The 22,116-nt window shown below is 45.6% G+C and overlaps 1 protein-coding gene across 1 annotated transcript in view; it reads right to left on the bottom strand.

Moving 5' to 3' along the window:
- Positions 1–5,428: 5,428 nt before the first annotated feature.
- Positions 5,429–22,116, bottom strand: part of TMEM200B (transmembrane protein 200B) — a 29,210-nt gene continuing 12,522 nt past the window's right edge. The window contains exon 3 of the mRNA XM_054999487.1: positions 5,429–7,685. Coding sequence (XP_054855462.1) covers positions 6,317–7,633 — 1,317 coding nt within the window. The 5' untranslated portion in view covers positions 7,634–7,685 and the 3' untranslated portion in view covers positions 5,429–6,316. The remainder of the gene's footprint in view (positions 7,686–22,116) is intronic.

The raw sequence follows: 22,116 nt of genomic DNA on the forward strand, positions 1-22,116 counted from the left end.
CACAATGGGCAACCAAAGCACAGAGTCAACTAGCCTCATCCATGAGCTTTCCAGCAAGGAAGAAAACAATCATCCATAAAGCTAATCTAGGAGAGTTAATACTCTAGGCATTCGGCCACCTGGGCTCTTCTCTTTTGCCTGCATGCCATGTGATTTGATTTCAAGACTGATTCTGAATTATGTTGAGCCCTCGCACCAAAGGCTAACCTGCCTGGTTTGCTCAACTGGCTAGTGAGTGTGCAAGACTTTCAGAGCTCTTCCAGGTTCTTAAAAACAGATTTTCCCAAGCACCATTTTTGCACTAGCTTGAGCCAGTACTGCTGGTATGGTATTCCATCCCCAAATGATGGGCGGGAGGGGGTAGCCTTGCTTTGAGGGTAATAGGGGCTGGATTCAGGATCATTGCCCTACTTGTTCATAAAAAATGTGATGCATGCAGCATCGCTAGAAAGGGGTATGTGCAAGTGGCTCTGTGAAAGAACATCTGCTTGGCATGCGGAAGGTCCCAGGTTCAATCCCCGGCACCTCCAGTTTAAAAGACCAGTCAGTAGGTGATGTGAAAGACCCTCTACCTGAGACCCTGGAGAGCTTCTGCCCGTCTGAGTAGACAATCATGACCTTAATAGACCAAGGTCTGACTCAGCAGAAGTCATTTTTACATGCCGAACATCCAAAGAATGATACAGAAAAAAGGATAAGGGAATTTACAGGCAGTAACCACGACGACGACTACCAATTTATTTCTGAGTCCCACTCAAGGTGGCGGAGGTCACCTTTCAAACATTCAGTGGCCTTCTCCCATCGTACTTTCTCATCATTTAACATCTCCTGGAGATCCTGGTGTGTCCCCACTTTAGAAATCAGGTTGGAAGGGCCTTGTCAGCTGTAGTGCCTCACTCCCTACGCTGGACCAAAATTACACGTGACACATGAATTCTGTTTTCTGGAACTCCAGATGGGTAATTGGGCGCTGAAAAGCAGCTTCCAGGACATAATGTGTACCAGGACTGTGACTGGGTGTTAACTCTTTCCCCAGCCATGCCATTTCCTCAACTGAATCTACTCCCTCCTCCCCGCTTCCTTAATACCCAGCAAGATAGAAAGCTCTGCACAATATGGGCAGTTGTCTTTTTCCCTACTGAGGCTAAAAGCAGCTTGGGGTGGGACATTTTTGATCAGTAATATAGCACAGGGATTCGGACCTGGATTTCCCAGACACCGACCACACCGGAGTTGTGCACAGAACAAAGTTCATTTGCAAGTCAACAGTCACCAAATTAGAGCTCTCTTCCTTGAAAGATCACTTTTGAAAGATTCTTTGAACTTGACGAGCAGAAGAGCCACAGCACCACTTGCCCTTAGGGCCAACCCCGAATGCATTTCATTGACTATGTGATCATCTTTTTAATGAATTCTTGACTCTATGGAAAGAAATCCCTGCAGTAGTTCTTATAAACAATTGTGCAGCCCAACAGGGAACCAGCCATCATAAAGAACTTAATTTTTTCAGACTGAGTCAATTCCTTATGTATTGTTTCACCACAAGGCATCACATTTTTTTTTAAAAAATGGCCATGTGGCATATTATTTCGAGGTCACAGCTCTGAGTGCAGCAGGTGAGCCTTTTATGTTCCTTCTCTGTTCCAAAGTTCTTTTTGGTATGCACAGCGCACATGCAGGTGCATGCGCAGAGGGTTTCCGTTGCATTCGTTTCCAACCTCTAGGTCTTTATGAGCATAATTGTATCCCACTTTTCAGCCTAGGAAACAGCTCCCAAAGTGGCAAATGAGACATAAAACCCAGTACAAGTGCCAATGAAAATGTAGTGCAAACAGTTGCTTGGAGACTGGTTCTCAGCAAGGTCTGGGCCCAGGCAGGGTGGAAGGGTATTACTCGGTGCCTCTGTCATAACAGCTTCAGGTCTGCTCTCCGTCAGAAGTTCCAAAAGGTGCAGACTTTGATGTGCGCAACTAATGTCCAGATTCACCCTTGGGAGCTTGTTGTTCATATTGCAATTAAGAGAAAATACTCATAACTATTTCTAGAGACAGAAAAGGGCTCCTAGGAGGTTTCTAAGTGCCTGTTCTGGGGAGGGAGGGAGGGCTTGACTGCCTTCGTGCCTTGTTGGGCTTCCTGGCAACACCTAGCTGGCCACAATAAAGACGGTACACTGAAATAGACGGGTCTGAACCTGCAGCATTGCATTCGGACACCACAATAAATCATGGGTTGAATCCACCAAGGCATACTCTGTCTGAGCAGCTCTGTCTGCACAAGCAATAGCACAGAGGCAGCCGCAGTGCAAGCCACTTCAATATAATTTTAATCGAACAATATGCATGCAGCTTGCAAAAAGTGAAGTGTATGTGTTTGGGTCCTAATCTATTCTGCATTGTGCTTGTGGCAGTGAAGCCTTTGATCCTGACTGGCTGAGGTGTTGTGATGGCACGGAATGTTCATAAACATTCCACGCACACTGGGAACAAAGCTGCTGGAATGGTGGTCATCCAGTTTTGGTGAGATTGTCAGCTCCATCCACACAAATCCTAGGCTGAGTGCTGGAAAGGAGGTAGGGAGGTAGGGAGGCACAAGAAGCCCCCAAGGAGGAAAGCTAAAGATGGGGGTGGTCCTAGTGATTCTGACGTTCTGGGCAAAAGGCCAGGATGGGGCCCAGAATCTCTTTCTTCTGCTCTCACCTTCTGCAAGAAGCACTGCGAGAAGCCAGCTGCCTCAGCCCCAGATGGGGCAGGTGTAACCGGTGGCAGAAATTTGCTCTTTTTCCCCTCCCTCTTTTGAATGAGTAGAGCTGTGGTCATTGCAGGGCCCCCAAGTGTGCCGATTGGCTAAGACAGCCCCCAGCTAAAGAAAAGGGTGACAGACTGACAGGTAACCGAAGGGAAGGTGAAAGAGAGCCTGCAGAAAAAGGGCAAAGGGTGTGAATTTCAGATATTTAGTTAGAGGAATCAGGCAGTTCTCTGGCTGCAAGCTTTTAGTTCTTATTACAGTTTCTATGCACTATGTGGGAGATTTATAAGCAAAAGAGTTCTTTGTGAGGCTGCCACTCATGGACTTCCCATGTACCCAGGGAGAGTTACACACCAGTATTATTGATTTCAATTAAGATATTAAGTTGGAGTTTCATCCACTGGAATTTCTGCTGCATTATTTGGCCCCTGACACTGTCTTTCATCAGGGCCTTGGCCCTGGGCTTCCTTTAAATCCCCCCCCCCACTACAAGCCTTGGTGGTGGTGGGGAGACAGAACTCTGTATAATACTAGTCCTTTTTCCTAGCAGAGCTTACAGCAGCAAGGGTGGAGGCTTGTTGATCAGGGAAATTGTACTCTGCTCCTCTCCACAATTCTGATTTGCATCAGTCCCCTCTTTGCATGTCCGACGAACACGTTGCGAGTTCTAATCCTGGTACTCCAGGGTCACAGGCAGTTGGGTCCTTAAGCATTCCGAGGGCCTTGCTGGTGGTATCTGTGCCTTTCCAAATTAAAAAAAGACTACAGGAAGATCGTCTTGTCACTTTCCCTTGAACGAAATCAAAAGGGGGGGGGAGCTTCAGTTTGACATGCTTTTGCACAAGAGGGTAGCTGAGGTCCTGGCAAAAGAACTGGAAAAATATGAAAGGAATCTGAAACAAGACATTCCAAACCTAGCAGGGGGAAAAATGAGAATCAGATGTTTTCCGCTCCTTGGAGGCCAAGTTTTTCTTAAAATCAGGCTGGTGTCACACTTAGGGTCAACGCACACATTACAAAAATCATCATTCCCTTCCATACTCCTGACCTTAATTCCCCGCTGTGTTGGGGACCAATTTGGATCGGTTCACAGTACTCAAGGGAAACGGGGCTTCAGCCTCCCCCCCCCCGCACTGTCTTCCTCACCTCAGACCCAGGCAGGTGCTATTTTCCCCTCTAGGGCCAGACGTAGGCTCAAGAAGGACATGTAAATTCCCCTAGTGAGGCAAACGGTAGCTCCTTGGTGGCATTTCTGGTTGAGAAAATGGTGCATGGGGAAAGTTTAAGCCTCTGGGACTTAAGCACTGAGCACAGACCTCCCAGAGAACGTTGGATAGATACAGTCTGTGGAAAGGAGATGAGGCCTTGCAGCTGATGCACAATAGTGGTGACAGAATGAGCCATCATACAGGTGGGTCCTGCCACAAATCTCAACACAGAAGGGCAGTGCAGTGTAGTGGTTAGAATGCTGACTAGGACCAGGGAGACTAAAATCTCTGCTCAGCCCTGATACTTGTTACCTGGCGATTCGCTCTCTCTCAACCTAGCCTACTTCACAGAGTTGTTGTGAGGAAGAAAGAGTCATGGACAATGATCTGTGCTCCCTGGAGGAAGGGTGAGACAAAAAGTGTTTTTAAAAATGTTTTGGCCTCTATTCTGTGGTTTGTTTTCATAGCTTCTTGTTTTAGTTGTGAGTTGCCTTGAAGAGGTCCCAGAAGAAGTGGAATACAAGTTTACTAAATAAATAAATGTTACTGCTGGGGCCCCTCTGGCCACATGTGACTGGTCAAGTCAATGCCTCCAGGAAGCTTACAAGCAGGGCGCAAGGACTAAAGCTTTCCCTTCTGTTGTTGTCTCCAGCAACCAGCATTCAGAAGTACACCAGATATGGAGGTTGCATTTAGCCAATCGTAACTACAGGCCTTCAATGACCAATCCTGTATGACTTTGGCCATTTTCACGCGTTCTTATTGTAGCGCCATAAGATTGCAATTGTTCTGCTATACTCACAGCTGTACACACATCCTCGTAATTCAACCGTGAAAACCTGTCATCCTCCCGTAATCGTTGCACTTTCTTCAAGAACACAGATTTCCCATTTATTCTGCTGTATAACGCTTCTTTAGCACTTTTTTTCACTTGCATGAGAATGCTTGGAAATGTTTCTCCAGAGACTGCCCACTCAACCCCTCCTCCTTTTTCATTTTCTGCACCCTAGGAAGGTATTTTCCTGCCCACAACCAGGAATCCCGCAAGCCTTTGCGGGCTCCTGACAACAATGATGCCAAAAAAGGGCAAATGACAAGAAGGTGCTTTTGTCAACTGTGACGCGAGCTCATCCACTGCCCACAATTGCACTTTTTCTGTGGAATGTGAATTTCTGAAAGTGCAACGAAGCAGCACAAGTCAAGGCAATATGAACAGTGCATCATGATAGTGGGACACCAATTAATGGAATCATAGCGCAAAATTATTGGAAAATTTAGGACATGTGAAAATGGCCAATGTCTAATCCCTTTTAAAGTACTCCATACCAACAGCTGCTTCTACATCCTGGGGGAATGAGTTCCACAGTTAATTGTAAGAAATACTTAAAAAAATTTTTTTTACTGCCCATCAGTTTCATTGGTTCTAGTATCACAAAACAGGATGAAAAAAAGAAATCTCTATCCACTTTCACCACATCACACGTAATTTTATAAACCTCTGACTTGCCCCCTCTTCAGTTCTCTTTTCTTTCCTAAACAAACATCTCCATGAACTAAACTAGGGAAGATAGGAGACAATATCTGCTACTGCCAGCTAGTAAGTTTGGATTGGAAAGAAGTAACACATGGTCATTTAACTGACTCAAGACCTTGGCAGCAGAGAGACAATCATTTAATATCCCTGTTTGGTTGTACATATCCCATGATTCGCTAAAAGTCCTGGAAGATTCACCAATTTGCAGGATTTTACCTAGAAATGTTCAGCTTTCTCATAGCCCAAATTAACAGATTGGCACAAATACATTTTTTTTAAAAAATTCTTTAAAAAATCTCACTCCTCAACGTGGAGAGGGAAAAGCCCACAAACACTGACTGTAAAAGCTTAGAAAGAAGAATCCATTTACAAAACATTATAATCTCATGATTTTCCAAAATCCAGTCTTCATACCTTAGGAAGCACTAGATCTTTCTCAGCCCAGGGGGAATGGTCACAGCTCTAGTAAACGTGTTTGTTGAAAGAGGAGATAGTGGGCGCTTTACCAAGAATTAGCAGTTCCCCACCTAGATCCCCCCTCAAAAAAGTAGGACTTGTATTTCCATTTCTTTATCAAGGATTTTCACAGGCAAAAAAAAGGAAGGTAGGTTGAAGTGGGTTCATATAAGGCAAGAAGGAAACAGCCCCTTGAGAAAATCAATCCCTCAAGGAGCATTGGATGCATTTCTCCTTGACTGAACAGCCATTGCCGCTAAATTAATTTCAAAATATACTTTTGTGCGTACCCATCCACTCTTGGAAATGCTCGACATGACCCAGCAGAATAACAGTTAGATATCAGCAACATCCACGAGCCCCTGCAGCTGAATCAGACCCCGGCACCTGCTTCCTTTTCAACCTCCTGCAAATTCTGTCCACTGTCACCTCCAGTAAGATCCCTGGCTGCCTCCAAAAGCCGATCAGAGGAGTCGCCTCTACTTCCCAGTTTCGCATAGTTGACTATCCCAATCTGGTCAAGCCTAGGCCAACTCCTGTGTTTCCTTTCTTTGACTGGGGCCACCAATTGCACACCTGGCTGGCCGAGATCCAAGGATTTGGAGTGACCCGAAATAGAGATCTGAGTGTCTGAACTAAACTCTCTCTTTGTGCCTTCGGCACACAGAAGTTTTTTGAAAGAGGCAGCAGAGGGAGAGCCGCTATCCATATCAATAACGATGTGGCTGCCGTGGAGGTCATCTCGACTGGAAGTGATGCTGCTGCAACCGGGTAAAACAGTCCACGAGAGCCTTAGCACTTCCTCTTTCTCCTCTGGCAAGTGAATGCAATTGCCATCCAAGGCCTGGGCTGGAGAGACCCCCTGGTTTTCAAGAAGACAGTTGTTGAGCTTAATGAGAGGCAGCGACAGGGCATTGACTGCTGAGGAGATGACCGACTCTGGTCTGTGAGCGAAGGACAGACTGGCATTCCCTCGTGCAGAGTTGCCAGAGTCTGAGCGAATGCTAACCAGGGAAGCGGAAGGTGAGACGTGGTGAAGAAACTGAGCCGTTGTCTGGAGCCTGTTGGCTCTGTAAGCATTAGCCCATTTCTTCACAGGGCTGGGGCAGGACTGGAAGCCACTGGACGAGAGGTCCACTTCATAGCAACCTTCCATGCATTCTGTGTTGGCCTCGAAGGTGGACGGGGTGAGCCTCCGCTGAAAGTAGCTGCTGACCTGGCTTGTGTCCTGGGGGAGTCCCAGGGTCAGGGAGTAGAGCTCCCTTTGCATTAGCAGCCGGGTCTCCATATCCCTGTTCTCGTACAGCATGGTGTTGGCACAGATGAAGATGAAGAGACCAATGCCCATAATAACGGGGCCAATCAGTTTTAGCTTCTCACTGTGTGGGAAGAGGCGGGGGTGAGGAGAGACTTTCACTTCCTTCTTGATATCCTCCGCAGCGCTTGTGTTCCCCGGCCGACTTCCGGACCTTGCCCCGTACGGACCACGGTGAGGCCAGTACCCGATCACGGCTATGGTCATGCCAACCAGGACCACCGAGACACCCACCATCACAAAGGCCCCCGAGGGGGAGCGCATCCGCAGCTGTCCTTTCACAGTCACCTCGGATGGTACCTTGCGCCTGAACCTACGCCGGCGCCATCGGGAACGTCCTCCCGGCTTCTTCCCTGTAGGGTTATCGTTCTTCATGGCTCTTGCAGCTTGACCACCTCCCACTGCCTTTAGGTCATCCACAGGTCATCTTTCAACAGTGGTAAGAGAAGAGAAAGAATTAGTTATGCAAGGCAAAAAAGGGAAGATGCTTCCATTTATTGAGATAATTGACACTCAAAGTCACCTACAACATTTTTCTCCTGTCTTCCTCCCCTTTCATTCAAATGCAGAGAAGGAAGGAAGGAAGGAAGGAAGGGAGGGAAGGAGGGAAGGAAGGAAGGAGGGAAGGACATCACACTCTGCCTGAAACATCTCCCAGAAACTGGGTGCCGGCTTCCTAGCTCCATCCACAAACCTACATAAGGAGAGCTCAGGCCAAAGGGCTGTCCAACTCAGCATTCTGTTTCCCACACAGGTCAGCCTCTGAGAAACCCACAATGTGGCCAGGAACACTACAACAGGTATTCAGCAGCACACTGCCTCAGAACGTTACCCCCTCTTGGGTCATACCTGTTGACAGACCTATTCTCCATGGTTTCTAATCCCCTTATGAAGAAAGAATGCTTCATCAGCTTTCTATTGTGACTGTAATTTGCTCACAAAGTGTAATCAGTACTTTCAGACACTAAGAAAAAAAGTTCACCCCCCCCCCCACATGAATGTTTAAAAAATTGTCTGGAATGGGAGTGTGGTGTAGTGGTTAGAGTGTCAGACTAGGATCTGGGAGACCCAGCGAGGCCTAGGTTAGAATCCCCGCTCTGCCATGGAACCTCGCTGGGTGACCTTGGGCCAGTCACACTCTCAGCCTAATCTACCTCACAGGGTTTGCTGTAAGGATAAAATGGAGGAGAGGAGAATTATGTAAGCCACACTGGGTCCCCTCTGAGGAGCAAGGCAGGGTATAAATGAAGTAAATAAATAAATAATATTCTGCACAAGCAATGATTTGCCATATCTATAACAACAACAACAACAAATCAAAGCACCAGAGAATTTTTTTCTGAAGAAAAACAATTTTTTACTGAAAAGAAAAAAAAATGAAGAGGCAGCATTTCAAAATAGATGAGCTCTTCACAGCCAGGAGTATTTTCCGCTTTTATTGTTCCACATTTCCCCAAAGCTAAAAAAACCTTGGATACAATGGGGAAAGGAAAACTCTCTCTACTGCCCTGAACTCTTTGGAAGAAGGGTGCATAGACACTATATAGGCAAATCTTTTGAGTTCTCTTGTAAGAAGTTGCCCTTGCATGGTGCCTTGAGCCTCTGTGATTGGTGGGAACTGTGGCGTTCGCCTGCATGTGTGCGTGCACACACATGCAAGTATTCTAGTACGACCTGTCCGGAGTGTTGTAGAAAGATGGCAAGGGCAGGGGTTTATGAACAAAGGAAAAATTTGCTACACAAAGAAAAATTGTTTTGATTAAGCCAGCATGCTCCTAGCCCTCATGGTTACAGAAATCTAGCATGGTGTAGTGGTTAGAGTGTCAGGTTCGAATCCCCCCCCCCCTTTGCCAATGAAACTTGCTGGTGACCTTGGGCCAACCACACACACTCAGCCAAATATACCTCACAGGGATGTTGTGAGGATATAATAGAGAAAAAGAGAACAACGTAAGCCGCTTTGGGTCTCCACTAGGGAGAAAGGCAGGATATAAATGAAGTTAAATAAATAAATATTTCTTTAACAGTGCAAATTCTGTCTGCACAAGTCTCAGTTCAGTCTCAGGTGTGGGGAAACGGCGCAGGGCCATTAAGGGGTTCACTTGCTGCAAAGGGAAACATCGGCCTTCTTGGAAGTGTGTGTGTGTGTGACTGGGATTGCTCAAGACTCTCAGGCCGACACGCAAAAGAACACCGGCAAAGCCAACCTTTGGAACTCCTCCCTTCCATTTTCACTGTTTGAAAGGTATTATTAGTTTCCTGGTTGGGGGGGGAAATGAAATGTAAAAGCTTGCTTATGAAAAGTGTGGGTCTGAGCCAGACTGCTAAGCTATGACAATTTCCAGGAGGGAGACAGGGGGTGGGGGAGACATTTCAAAGAAGTCTGGGGAAAATTTCGCTAATCCTTTTGTAAGGTACATTTCAGTCGTGCCTGATGATGGAGCCACCCTTGAAGCGCGCCTTTGTCTCTTCTAGGTGCCACTGAGCGAAAAAGACCAAGCGTTTTAAGCTCCCCCTTGCGCATTCAAGCTTGTTTTTGTCCCTTCCTTTCAGCCTACAATTGTTTCTGTCCCCCAGATCTCTGCTGAGAAGAACTCGTTCTAATTGCCATCTCAGATGTGACCGACCTTATCAATGGGTATTAAAGCTGCCCAGTCTCCTGCTGGCTATGTGGGTGGTTGCAGCCCTACCGAGATTTTTTTAACAAAAATATCCACTTGGTGCCGTGCAAAACTTTCGAGTTTTGTGAGTGTGTACAGATATCAACAAGAAGTCATTTCTCTTGATGGGATTTGTGAGAGTTTCACAGCCATCCTTACTGATTACGCTGCACAACAGCTACGGCCCGGTTATCGTAGTTCTGGTTATCAAGACATTATTCTCTCTAGTTCATGTTACATGGCTCATTGAGCCAGTGTACTGCAATGGTTAGAGTGTCAGATTAGGATCGGGGAGATCCAGGTTCGAATCCCCACTCTGCCAGGTAAGATTGCTGGGTGACCTGGGGCCAGTCACACGCTTTCAACCTAACCTACCTCACAGGGTTGTTGTGAAGATAAAATGCAGGAGGAGATCAATGTAAGATGCTTTGAGTCCTCGCTGGGGAGAAAGGTGTATAAATGAAGTAAACAGCTTGTTTATCTTTCACTGATCCTCTTGCAATGGCAGCTAGCTGCTTTCAGGAGGCCTAATCTTCTGCCTTCCCAAATGGCCTTAGAGCAAAGGGAAATGCCCACCAGCACTGATCGCCACCCTCTCTGGCCCACTGTAACCCAGCTCCTTAGGTTATGCTCACAGAAAAGTTTCCAGCAAAACGAGATTAAACTCCAGCTATGTGAAAGACTCTGGATCTAAGCTGCTCTTTTAGTCTTTCTGCCCCGGATCATTTTAGTCAATAGGAGATGAACAGTAGTAGAACTTCTGCTTTGCATGCAGAAGGTGCCAGATTCAATCCCTGGCATCTCTATTAAAAAGAGCAGGAAAGAGATAAAGCAAAGGGCGTCTGTTCTAGACCCCAGACAGCCACTGCCAGTTCAGAGGACACAAAACTGACCTTGATAGGACAAGGGTCTGACTCAGGATTTATTTATTTCTGAGATTTCTATGCTTCTTCAACAGAGTCCCATTTAAGGCTGCTTACATCCATCCATCCATCCATCCATCCATCCATCCATCCATCCATCCATCCATCCATCCATCCATCCATCCATCCATCCATCCATCCATCTCTCTCTCTCCTCAATGGAGACTCAAAGCAACTTACATCATTCTCCTGTCCTCCATTTTCTCCTCATAACAAACGCTGTCGACTAAGAGGCTGTGACTGGCCCAAGGTCAGCCAGTTTGCCACTGAAGCCATCGACGACAGCACATGAACTGCTGTGTGATATTCCCAGCGGTTCTTCCTCTCCCTGTTGCCCCTCAAAAGTTGATGGAAACGGCTATCAATGTTGACAAGTCTATCTACTTCCCCGTAATTTCTTGAGGGAACAGCAGTGTGATTAAACTTCAGAGAAAGAGGCCTGGAAAGCTTTAGGCCTCAGCCTGTCAAAGGGCCTCCCAACCTGATATGAGTGTCTAGGAATGTTAAATGCTTCTTCTATCCTGCAAAATCAAAAAGAGTCCAGTAGCACCTTTAAGACTAACCAATTTTATTGTAGCATAAGCTTTTGAGAATCAAGTTCTCTTCGTCAGATACAGGCATCTGACGAAGAGAACTTGATTCTCGAAAGCTTATGCTACAATAAAATTGGTTAGTCTTAAAGGTGCTACTGGACTCTTTTTGATTTTGCTACCACAGACTAACACGGCTAACTCCTCTGCATCTATCCTGCAAGAATTCTTGAGCACCACTTCAGGCAGAACCAGTTTGATGTAGTGGTTAGGAACGGCAAGACTCTAATCTGAAGAATCAAGTTTGATTCCCCACTCCTCCGCTTGAAGCCAGCTGGGTGACCTTGGGTCAGTCACAGCTTCTGACAGCTCTCTCAGCCCCACCCACCTAGGGTTGCCAGCTCCAAGGTGGGAAATTCCTGGAGATCTGGGGAGTGAAACCTGGAGAAAGTGGGGTTTGGGGAGGGAAAGGACCTTGGCATGGCATAATTCCATAGAGTCTACCGCCCCATAGTAGCCATTTTCTCCAGGTGAACTGATCTCTGTGACCTGGAGATCAGTTGTAATTCTGGGAGATCTCCAGCCACTACCTGGAGGCTGGCAACCCTACACCCACCTCAAGAGTGATTGTCATGAGGATAATAATAACACACGTTGTAAACCACTCTGAGTGGATGTTACGTTGTCCTGAAGGGCAGTATATAAATCGAATTTTGCTGTTATTATTATTATCCAAAGAAGGGATCGGTCCGCACAAACACTTTGTACATTCCCTTTTGTGCTGGATTAAAACAGGTTTACTTTTTAATCTGTCTTGAAGGGGAAAGCCCTGGGAATGCCATGAGTCGTGTTTGGAATGAACACAATGTCATGTGGATATTCCCGCTTAGGGCAGGCACTTCTTGCTTTCCATGTTGGAGAAAATCCCCATGCGGAAACAGCATTTGTTCCTTCTATCAGGAACCACTATGGGGAGGTATGCGGAACGGAAATCCGCTTTCTGTACCTTTTAACCCTTTAAAGAGTCCCCCCCTTTTCTCTGCCAAACTGTGCACAGCACGGCTCAGTAGAGAAAGTGAGAAAGGGTAACATCAAGGCCATGCAGGGGATGTCCCAGCAAGACTGCAATCCCTCTGTGCTTTGATGCATATGTGATGGGGGAACAGGGGTCGGGAGCAGCAGCAGCAGCGAGCGATGCAGGGACAGGTGTTTATGGACACTGTTCTTTCCCACCCCTGTTCTACTTGCTGCTGCCAGGAAGGGGGAGGCAACCCCGTCATGGATGAAGGCAAAGCTGAGTTAGATGCTCAGCGATCTAAAGCAGCTTCGTGTGTTCAGGATCAGAATTACTTGTTCTCTTCTGGTGCATACTGCAAAATGCACAAGGTAGTTTCATCTGTGGCTCAGCGGCAGAGCACCTCTTTGCATGCAAAAGGTCTCAGGATCAATCCACTTAAAAGGATCAAGTAGTAAGTGAGCTGAAAGACTTCCGCCTGAGACCCTGGAGAGCTGCTACCAGTCAGAGTGGACAGAACTGACCTTGGCAGATCAAGGATCTGATCCACTAGAAAAAGGCTTGGTGTATTCATACGCGTTCATTCTTCAGGGTCTTGGCAGTAATAAAAAGAAATCTGATATATATTTTTTCACAAAAAGCGCCAAAGACGTCCTGAGCTCAGGAAGGCTGTTCTTTGTATGAAGTTCAAGATCACTACTTTATTATTAGAATTCCCAAGAAAGGTTACATAAGTGTTTTTGGTTTAAAAAAAAAAATCTAACATTAACTTCTAGGACTCGTTGACATTGTCACTCAAGCTAATTGATTAATTCCATATTTTAGAGAGATACGTTCAACCTTGTGAAATACAAAGTCAGTAGGTGAGGCTGTTCTCTCTTGCTGCTGCTGAATGCCATCCATTCCCCAGTAGCAGTTTCTTGACAAGCTGAGCACACCGGGGCCTTAACAAAGCTGTTTGCTTTGCACTGCCCATTCCTGCATTTTCATTTATTTGCGGTCTGGGCTCCTGATTTTAAGAGACTGTGAAGAAATGTAAATGTTCTTAGCATCAGAGAAAAAGAGGGAAAACTTCATTTTCTTGGCTGGGGACTTTGAGAATTGATGCTTTCAGGTATTGTAAGAAATGCTGTTCATTAAAATATACATCACCCTATGATTATTTTTTTAATCCCTCTAATTTGTACATTAAACTGGAGAGGATCATGCATAGAACTTGCGAGAATGGCACATGAGCAGATGAGAAGAATTTAACACCTTGCTCACAGATCTTTTCCTCTTAAATAAAGCAAAGCATTTTTAATTCCAGTGCTCCCATGCATATTGTTCCAAAAGCAATAAAGGTGCCACCATGTAAGTGGGTAAGATGGGCAGCTGCCCGATCACATGCATTCTCAGAGATGCTTGTCCCATGGTCTGCCTGAAGAATCTGGAAGACTCCCACGCTTCTGTCATTCCACAGACTGTGGCCATTTCCACATGCTCTTAAAGGGATGGCCCACTCACCAAATGCTGGTAGCTTTTCCCCAGGAATCCAGACATCTCTGTTTGCAAAATTGTTGCGGGCTGTTTGGCTTCCGTTTCTTGGTGCCTTTTCTAGGAACGCACGTTCTGTGGTCATAGAAAAGAAGCTGAAAAAATGGAAGCCAAACGGCCCGCAAACGTTTTGCAAATGGTGATGTTGTCAGCGTTCCGTGAGTGGGCCGTCCCTTTAAGGGCGTGTGGAAACAGCCTGTGCCAAAAACATAATGTTCAAGAGGGTGTTTTTAAAAAATAAATTTAGAAGTAGATTGAACAGCCCAGGAGGGTACACTTAAACTGGAATAGACTCCTGCAATGATTACTATATCACTTGCTTTTACTCCTTGTCTTTACCTTGTAATCCTCTTTCTGTATTATTTATAGTTTACCTGCCTTGGCCTGTTTGTTGTTTGCATTGTTTTCTAATTCTCTAATCCTAGTCATGTTGCATTGTTCACTGGTTGTCTTATGCTGTATGTATGGCTGCACTGTTTATATCCTATAATCCATCTTGAGTCTCAGTGAGAAAGGCAGACTATAAATAAAGTAAATGTAATGGGTCAGGAGAGAGGGCAGGATGTTACAGGGGAATTGGCTCAGGCCAGGTTCATACATTAACTGGGTGTAGGGTTGCCAGCCTCCAGGTAGTAGCTGGAGATCTCCCGGAATTACAACTGGTCTCCAGGCCACAGAGATCAATTCACGTGGAGAAGATGGCTACTTTGGGGGATGGACTCTATGGAATTATGCCATGCCAAGGTCTTTTCCCTCCCCAAACCCCGGTTTCTCCAGGTTTCACCCCCCAGATCTCCAGGAATTTCCCAACTTGGAGCTGGCAACCCTAACTGGCTGCAAAACAGACATTTCCAGATTTCATGCCGAAGTCTCTCTCTCTCTCTCTCTCTCTCTCACACACACACACCTCTTTCTCATTGTATGTTCTTCACTGTGTATCTTTGACTCCCCAATGGACTTTTGCCCAAGATGGGCTTCCACTTTGCTTGGATGCCATGTATTTTCATCCTCCAATCTGCAGAAAAAATTCTCCCCTTCCTAATTGGCTGCATTCCAGTGGAGGCCAATTTGGTGAAAGGGACACCAATTGAATCAGTGGCCCAAGTGGTGGTGGTAGTGGGGGAATTCTACTCTTCTGGCTTCCCCACAAGACTGTAAAACAGAGTTAATCCAGAGAGCTTTTGGGGCAACCTGAGCATAGGAATAAAGGGCTACCCTGCAGATAGACGCACACAGTGTTTTTACTTTTATGTCTCTTTATATCTGTTGTTTTAATGTTTACAGTTGCTTTACTGTTTTCTGTTGTTTTTATGTTTGCTGTTTTATTTTTTTATATTGTTACCTTCCTTGAGTCCAAGGATGTCCAGGAGAAAGGTGAATATATAAATAAGTAAATATTATCATCAATACTGCTAAGCAGAGTTGCTCTTCCTGCCTTTATCTTTCTTGAAAAATCCCCTTCCCCCATAAACACTGACTTGGCTTTCACAAAACAAGCACTGAAGTCAAACCACTCCCCTTGAGGCTTTGCAAAGAAACTATCACTTCTGGTTTTGTCTGTCGGTCTATATGATTCCCAACTTCCCAAGTAGCGGCTAAATCCCTTTTACCTATGTATCATTGTCTACAGTAAACATGTAAGTTTTAGGGAAAGGGCTGCAATTCAGGGGTAGAGCATCTGTAAATTGGGAAAGGCCAATTCTGCAGTTGGAAGAACACCAAATGAGCACTTTCCTAATGATATTGTCTTTGGCAGACAGATCACAAGAGTGCTGGGATTTCATCGCAGAGCTGGTAGGGGAGTGGCCCACGTTCAGACGACCACGCAAAGCATGGCTTCAGGTGATATCTGAATCAAGCCCTAGTTTCCCATGCAAACTACCCCCCTGAAATAAAAACTCTGGGATCATCTGTATTCTGCATTGCCCAGCAGCTGGATTCTCTATAAACTGCATACTTGGTACATCATTAAGCCAATATTTATGTGATCGCTTGAGCAGGAAGAACTGTGACATCCACCGTCCTTCAGAATAAAGATACTGGCTTCGAAAAATAGGGTATCTAAGGAAAGAAACAGCCTGGCTTTCTCTCTTCAAGCAAAATCCAGGCCACAGAACTCAGACTCCAGGTGCTTAAATATCCATCTCTCTCTGCAGCAGTTTCCCTGCCGGTGAAGAAAAATCTGTGACAGAGGCTGACACAGTAAGGCGTCTTGATATCCCACAATCCTATTCCTGCTTTCTTATGAATAATCAGAGCTTGCAGCAGTGGAGCTTCAAAGCATCTGAACACGTTGCTGCCTTCTGCTGAGTTTAGACCCTTAATCTGTTAAGGATAGTAGTGTCTACATCAGTGGTACTCACTCCACCGCTTGCAGAGAGTCACAACTGCCATCAACCAAAAGAACCACATTAACTTCCATCTCTGGCACGAAGCATGCACCTCAGGGAGGCCCGCCGTTTAACCATTCCTCTGGTGGCAGCTGTTTCAAAGTGGGGACTACCTGCCAATGACAAGCCCACTTTGGTGAAACACGGAGCATGCACCACACCAGGGACCAGTGCTCAGAAGAGCCACAAGTGGTGTGTTGAAGAGCCACATGTGGCTCCTGAAAACCCATCCCTACAGAAAACTGATGGGGCCAATTATTGCTCAGTGATTGAGCAAACAGCACCAGATAAACTCCAGGTTTTCTTGGGTAACTCATCTGCTCTGGACCCTTTTCAGTCCAACTTCAGGCTGGGCTAGGGGACAGAGATGGCCGTGGCTTTAGTTGATGACCCCTGTCTGAACATAGAGGCCCTGCTTCTTTGTTGTTCCTATTGTTATTATCTGCAGTCTTTGATACAATGGACCATGCCATCTTGTTGAGGTGATGGAGACAGAAATAGCTATCATGGGTCACATGGCCCTAACCCGCACCGCTCTGCGCGGAGGACAATCTAAACTCCCCTCTGTCTGGAGATCACGGGGCGGGGCCACCGGCCATGTGACCATTTTCAAGAGGTTCCGGAACTCCGTTCCACCGCGTTCCAGCTGAAAAAAAGCCCTGTCTGATCCTTTAATGTAATTTCCACATCATTTAATATGCCATGTTAATGCTTATGCTTTGCTTCAGTTTTGTTCCAGGTGTTTCACTTGGTTTTTAATTTCCACATTCTGATCCAATTGCTTATTGGACATCTCATCCTACTGACTGCATTGACTTACATTGTGTAATTCGCCTTGAGTCTCAGTGAGAAAGGTGGACTATAAAAATGTAAATAAATTAATTAAAATAAGTGAGTATGATTTTCCTGCTATTACCTTCATCTTAGGCAGCTTTCTTGTTTCTCAGAAACTGCGCTCTCCCTGTGTAGTTATCTCCCCCCCCCCCCCCAAATGGTCTGGAGAAATAACTATTTTGGCTCATTATGGAAGATCTCATGGTAAGTTGAGATTCCTTCTACGCATCCCCCACCCAAAGAAATTAGCAACTATGGAGACAGGACAAGCTGCATCGAAAGCTGCCAGCTCATTCTCAAGAGTCACCTCCCAGCAGGGAGAGACAAGTGTCATAATCATAGCTTGCTCTGAGATAGGATATTTAAAAATAGTTCCTTTCCAACGTCACGTCCATGGGCCACCTACATGGAGAGAACAAGGAGGTGGCACTTAAAGCTCCTTTGCCAAATTGCCTGCTTTGTTAGGCATGGCAATAATTCACCTTTCTATGCTTCCAGGCCTGAAAGCCAAAGGCCTGTCCAAAGCACAACTCCTGGGGAAGCCAAACCCTGCTGTCAGCTGCTAAAGTACACGGCCAGCCTAGTCCTCTTAACACGTAAAGACAGATAACTCTTTCCTTTCCACTCCCCAAATACTAGAACTGGAAAGGGGGCAGAAGATACAGGCAAAAGAAGGCACTTCTTCACAGAAACGTGTTCTTAACTTGGGGAACTCAGTGCCACTGAATGTCATCATGGTCATTGGCTTACAGGGCTTTTTAAAGGGGATTAGATTCATGGATAACAGGTGTCTGGTTAGGATAGCTCAATGGAACCTCAATGTGCAGAGGTAGTGTATCTTTGAATACCAGTTGCAGGAAGGCAGCAACAGAATAGGCTGTGTTGCCATTCTTGCCCTGCTTTGTAGACTTTTGGGGGGCATCTGGTTAGCTACTGGGGAACCAGGATTATGGACTAGATGGGCTTTTGGTCTGATCCAGCTGGGCTCTTGTATTCTTAACTTCTGACATTGTCATCTGGGCACGAGGTGGTAAACCTGTGTTTGGGCCGCCTCATTTCAGAATATTAGAAAAAATTCCCTGTATTTGGAGAGTTAGCATGTCAGGAAGAAGGTTTCTGGCCTAGCCTTGGCCCTGTCATGCTGGCTTTCTAGGAGCAGGGATCTTCTTTTTTTCCGAAGGGAAGCATTCAAGCATATGAACTCCAATCTCAACCTGGTGCAGTGTTCTCATGACCCAGGTTTCCGATCTGGTCTGCTGCTACTGAGAACTAAGACCTGTGACTGCTGCACATTCAGTTTGAAACCAGATTTGCTGATTTTCTCTTGTCTAGCTCTCTCTATAGTGTTCTGGGCAATGCCAATCAAGAACTAGGCAAGAAAACTTTACAATTCTTTCCCTATTGGCCCTGAAATGAATCTGTGTATGGACAGATGGGGCTGGTTAATTTTCTTTGCTGCGCAACCAGCATTTGCAGAACTGGTTGAATACAATTCATTTATAAACATACAATAAAACTATTACCTATGTACCTATGTACAGACAGAAAACTGCACAAGTACTTAGCTGGAATTTAAAAAGAGAGAAAGAAAATACTTTTAAACCTTATCTGTCAATCAGATAATATCTAATTGCTTTATCCTATCCATTGGGTTATACAAAACACAACATTTTACAGGGGCCAGTTAATCAAGACCAGGTTTATGGCAGCCCTTCCTCTGTACGTCATCTGGCAGGAGGATTTTGTACTCTGGGCTCCAAATCAATGAAAGTTTTTTTGAATTGATTAAATTGCTTTTGAGCAATTAAATCAAGGCATTTACCAAGTACTTTTAAATACATTTATGTTTCATAAAACCTTCACAAAACCTTAGCGAAGCATTCTCTTCAGGATACACATTCCGTAAGTACCTGCTAAATACAGACCAAAAGGGATAAATCTTTTTTGTTTCAAGTTCCATTTTTTGCCAAACCTGAAGGTGTATCCAGTGCATCAGAACAGCCTTTCAAGATCCACCATTCCAGAGCATTGCTTATTTTCAACCGTACTGCTTAACTAAGAGGCAAAGTTTAATCTTTAATTAAAACACTAATTAATCACAGTAACGAAGTGACTAGGCCATGCAGCTCTGCCCTTTGCTAAGGAATTATTTATTTAGATCTCTGTCCAACATTCTTCCAGGGAGATCAGAGTGATATACCTGCCTGCCCCTAGGGTTGCCAGCCTCCAGGTGGTAGCTGGAGATCTCCCAAAATTGCAACTGATCTCCAGGCCACAGAGATCAGTTCCCCTGGAGAAAATGGCTGCTTTGGAGGATAGACTCTATGGAATTATATCCCATTGAGGCCCCTCCCCTCCCCAAACTCCACTCTTTCCAGGCTCCACCACCCAAATCTCCAGGAATTTCCCAACCTGGACCAGGCAACACTGCCTGCCCCCCATTTTTATTTTCACAACCATCCTGTGAGGTTGGCAAGGTTAAGGGTGGGGTGGATCCAATCACCTTCCAAGAAGCCTTCCTCCAAGTGGCTCTTTTGTTGCAAGAAGCGTCACTTGCCTATAGGTTGAACAAAGACATCAACTTTGTTTAGTGGAGTGGGAGGACAGAGGTAAGATCAGCGCTAACTGTTAACCTCAATAAGCTCCCTGTCAAGGTAGGGACTTGAAGATAGTCAGTGTGGCATATTGGTCAGACTATGCCCAAAGAGACCCAGTTTCAAACTCCGCTTGCCTGGATGCTTAACAGCTGGATCTTGGGCCAGATTGCCTTCCCTCTTCTCTCTTCCTCCCTGTCAACCTAACCAACCTCACAGGGTTGTGGAGGAGGAGGAGGTATACCTCTCTGAGCTATGAAAGGAGGATGGGATTTTAAAAGAAAAAATAATAAACATGGGTCTTCCCATAGCTAGTCCAATGAAATGACCATTACATGACGCTGATTCCCAAACTGGCTGCTGCATGTGTCCTACCATAACATTTTGTGACCAAAATCCCTCTTCTAGGAAAGCATACTTAAATCAGAATGTAACCAGATTGCTCAACCAGCATGCATGGAAAAGAAAGCTCTCTGAGTTTCGTTCAGAAAGTAACCACAAAAGGTGCAAACTCTTTCCGGCAGAAGCCGGTGCCATACCTCCTGTGGACTGCAACGAAGCAGGTTGCTGTTCAAAACCCTTGGCACACCCTGGAGTGCTTTGAAGGCTTTTTAGGAAAAAAGAGAGATGCCCCCACCCCGCTTCGCCTGCTGTCCACTCCCTCTCCTCATGCTGCTGTTGAAATATTTTTGGACAAGAAATTACACTGACTTTGCAAAATCGTTTTAAGATCACAGACTCTCTTAGATTTTGCTAGAAAGTTCCCAAAAGCCATATCCTTTATTAGGAGTTGGATCCTGGGGATTCATTCCAATAAGCCTTCCCAAACACAGAATACTTGTTTTTTTTAAGCGCTGTATATTTATACCCCGCTTACCTTCCCAACGGGGACACCAAAGCAGATTACAACAATATTTGCCTCCATTTTATCTTCACAACAACAACTCTGTGAGGTAGGCTAGGCTGAGAGTGTGTGACTGGTACAAGGTTACTTAGCAAGCTTCCATGGCAGAGTAGGGAGTTCAACCCAAGTCTCTCAAATCCTAGTCTGGCGCACTAGGGAAGGTTCTTAAAAATAAGGATGTCTCTCTGGGGACCAAGATCAACATAATCCAAACTATGGTATTCCCCATTACTATGTATGGATGTGAAAGTTGGACAATGAGGAAAGCTGACAGGAAGAAAATTGATTCATTTGAAATACGGTGCTGGAGGAAAGTTTTGTGGAAACCTTGGATGGCCAAAAATACAAATAAGTGGGTTCTAGATCACATCAAGCCTGAATTCTCCCTAGAAGCTAAAATTACAAGACTGAGGCTGTGGTACTTTGGTCACATCACGAGAAGACAAGACTCTCTGGAAAAGTCCATTATTCTAGGAAAAGTGGAAGGCAGTAGGAAAGGAGGAAGACCTAAAACGAGATAGCTGGACTCAATAAAAGAAGCCATGCCCTCCAGTTTGCAAGATCTGAGCAAGTCTGTTAACAATAGAACGTTTGGGGGGGTCTTTCATTCACAGGGCTGTCATAGGTCAGAGGCAACTTGATGACACATAACCAGGGCTTTTTTTCAGCAGGAACGTGATGGAACAGAGTTCCGGCACCTCTTGAAAATACTTGGCAACAGCGCATGAAAATAATATTATTTCAAAGAATCCCGTGTGTTTCTCCCTCATTTCCCTCTTGAGAGTTCTGCCACCTCTTTTCCAGAAAAAAAAAATCCCTGCACATCACACGCACAACTCTGCCAATACATGCTCAATCATGTTAATGCCCTTTCTATGCAAAAACAGGCATCCGTTTTCACTTTCATTAGATTTCATTACTGGGCTCGGGAGAAAAAGAGAGCAGCAATTTCATCCCAAGCAGGGAAAACTTGGGTCTGAACGTGGAACTTTCACACTGAAATGACACACATTAAAAATTTGGTAACATTTCTAGCTATGACCAGGGTGGTACGCCCATGATTGTCTCGTAGAGGACTAATAGCAGCACAGAAAACTGGTGAGGGGTCGTGGTTAGAGTGTTGGCCCAGGGTCTGAGACACCTTGGTTTGAATCCTCCCTCCATTATGGAAGCTCACAGGGTGTTCTTGAGTCAGTCACTCTGAGCCAAGCTACAAGTGACACCTGACACAGGTTGGACACTTGTCAGTTTCCCTCAAGTTTTGATGGGAAATGTAGGCATCCTGGTCTTACAGCTTACAGAAGGTTACAGAGTGGCAGTCTATGGGAAGGAGAACATGCGGTCGGGAGGGGAGTGCAGGTGTAGGGCTCTTGCCGGGCGCCCCCCTTCCCCTCTGCTGGGTGTGTGTAGGGGCGGGGAGTTCTATAAACTTCAATTAAATGGAGAGCCAAGCTGTAAGACCAGGACGCCTA

The sequence above is a fragment of the Eublepharis macularius genome, chromosome 15 (assembly GCF_028583425.1).
Source record: "Eublepharis macularius isolate TG4126 chromosome 15, MPM_Emac_v1.0, whole genome shotgun sequence".
NCBI lineage: Eukaryota > Metazoa > Chordata > Lepidosauria > Squamata > Eublepharidae > Eublepharis > Eublepharis macularius.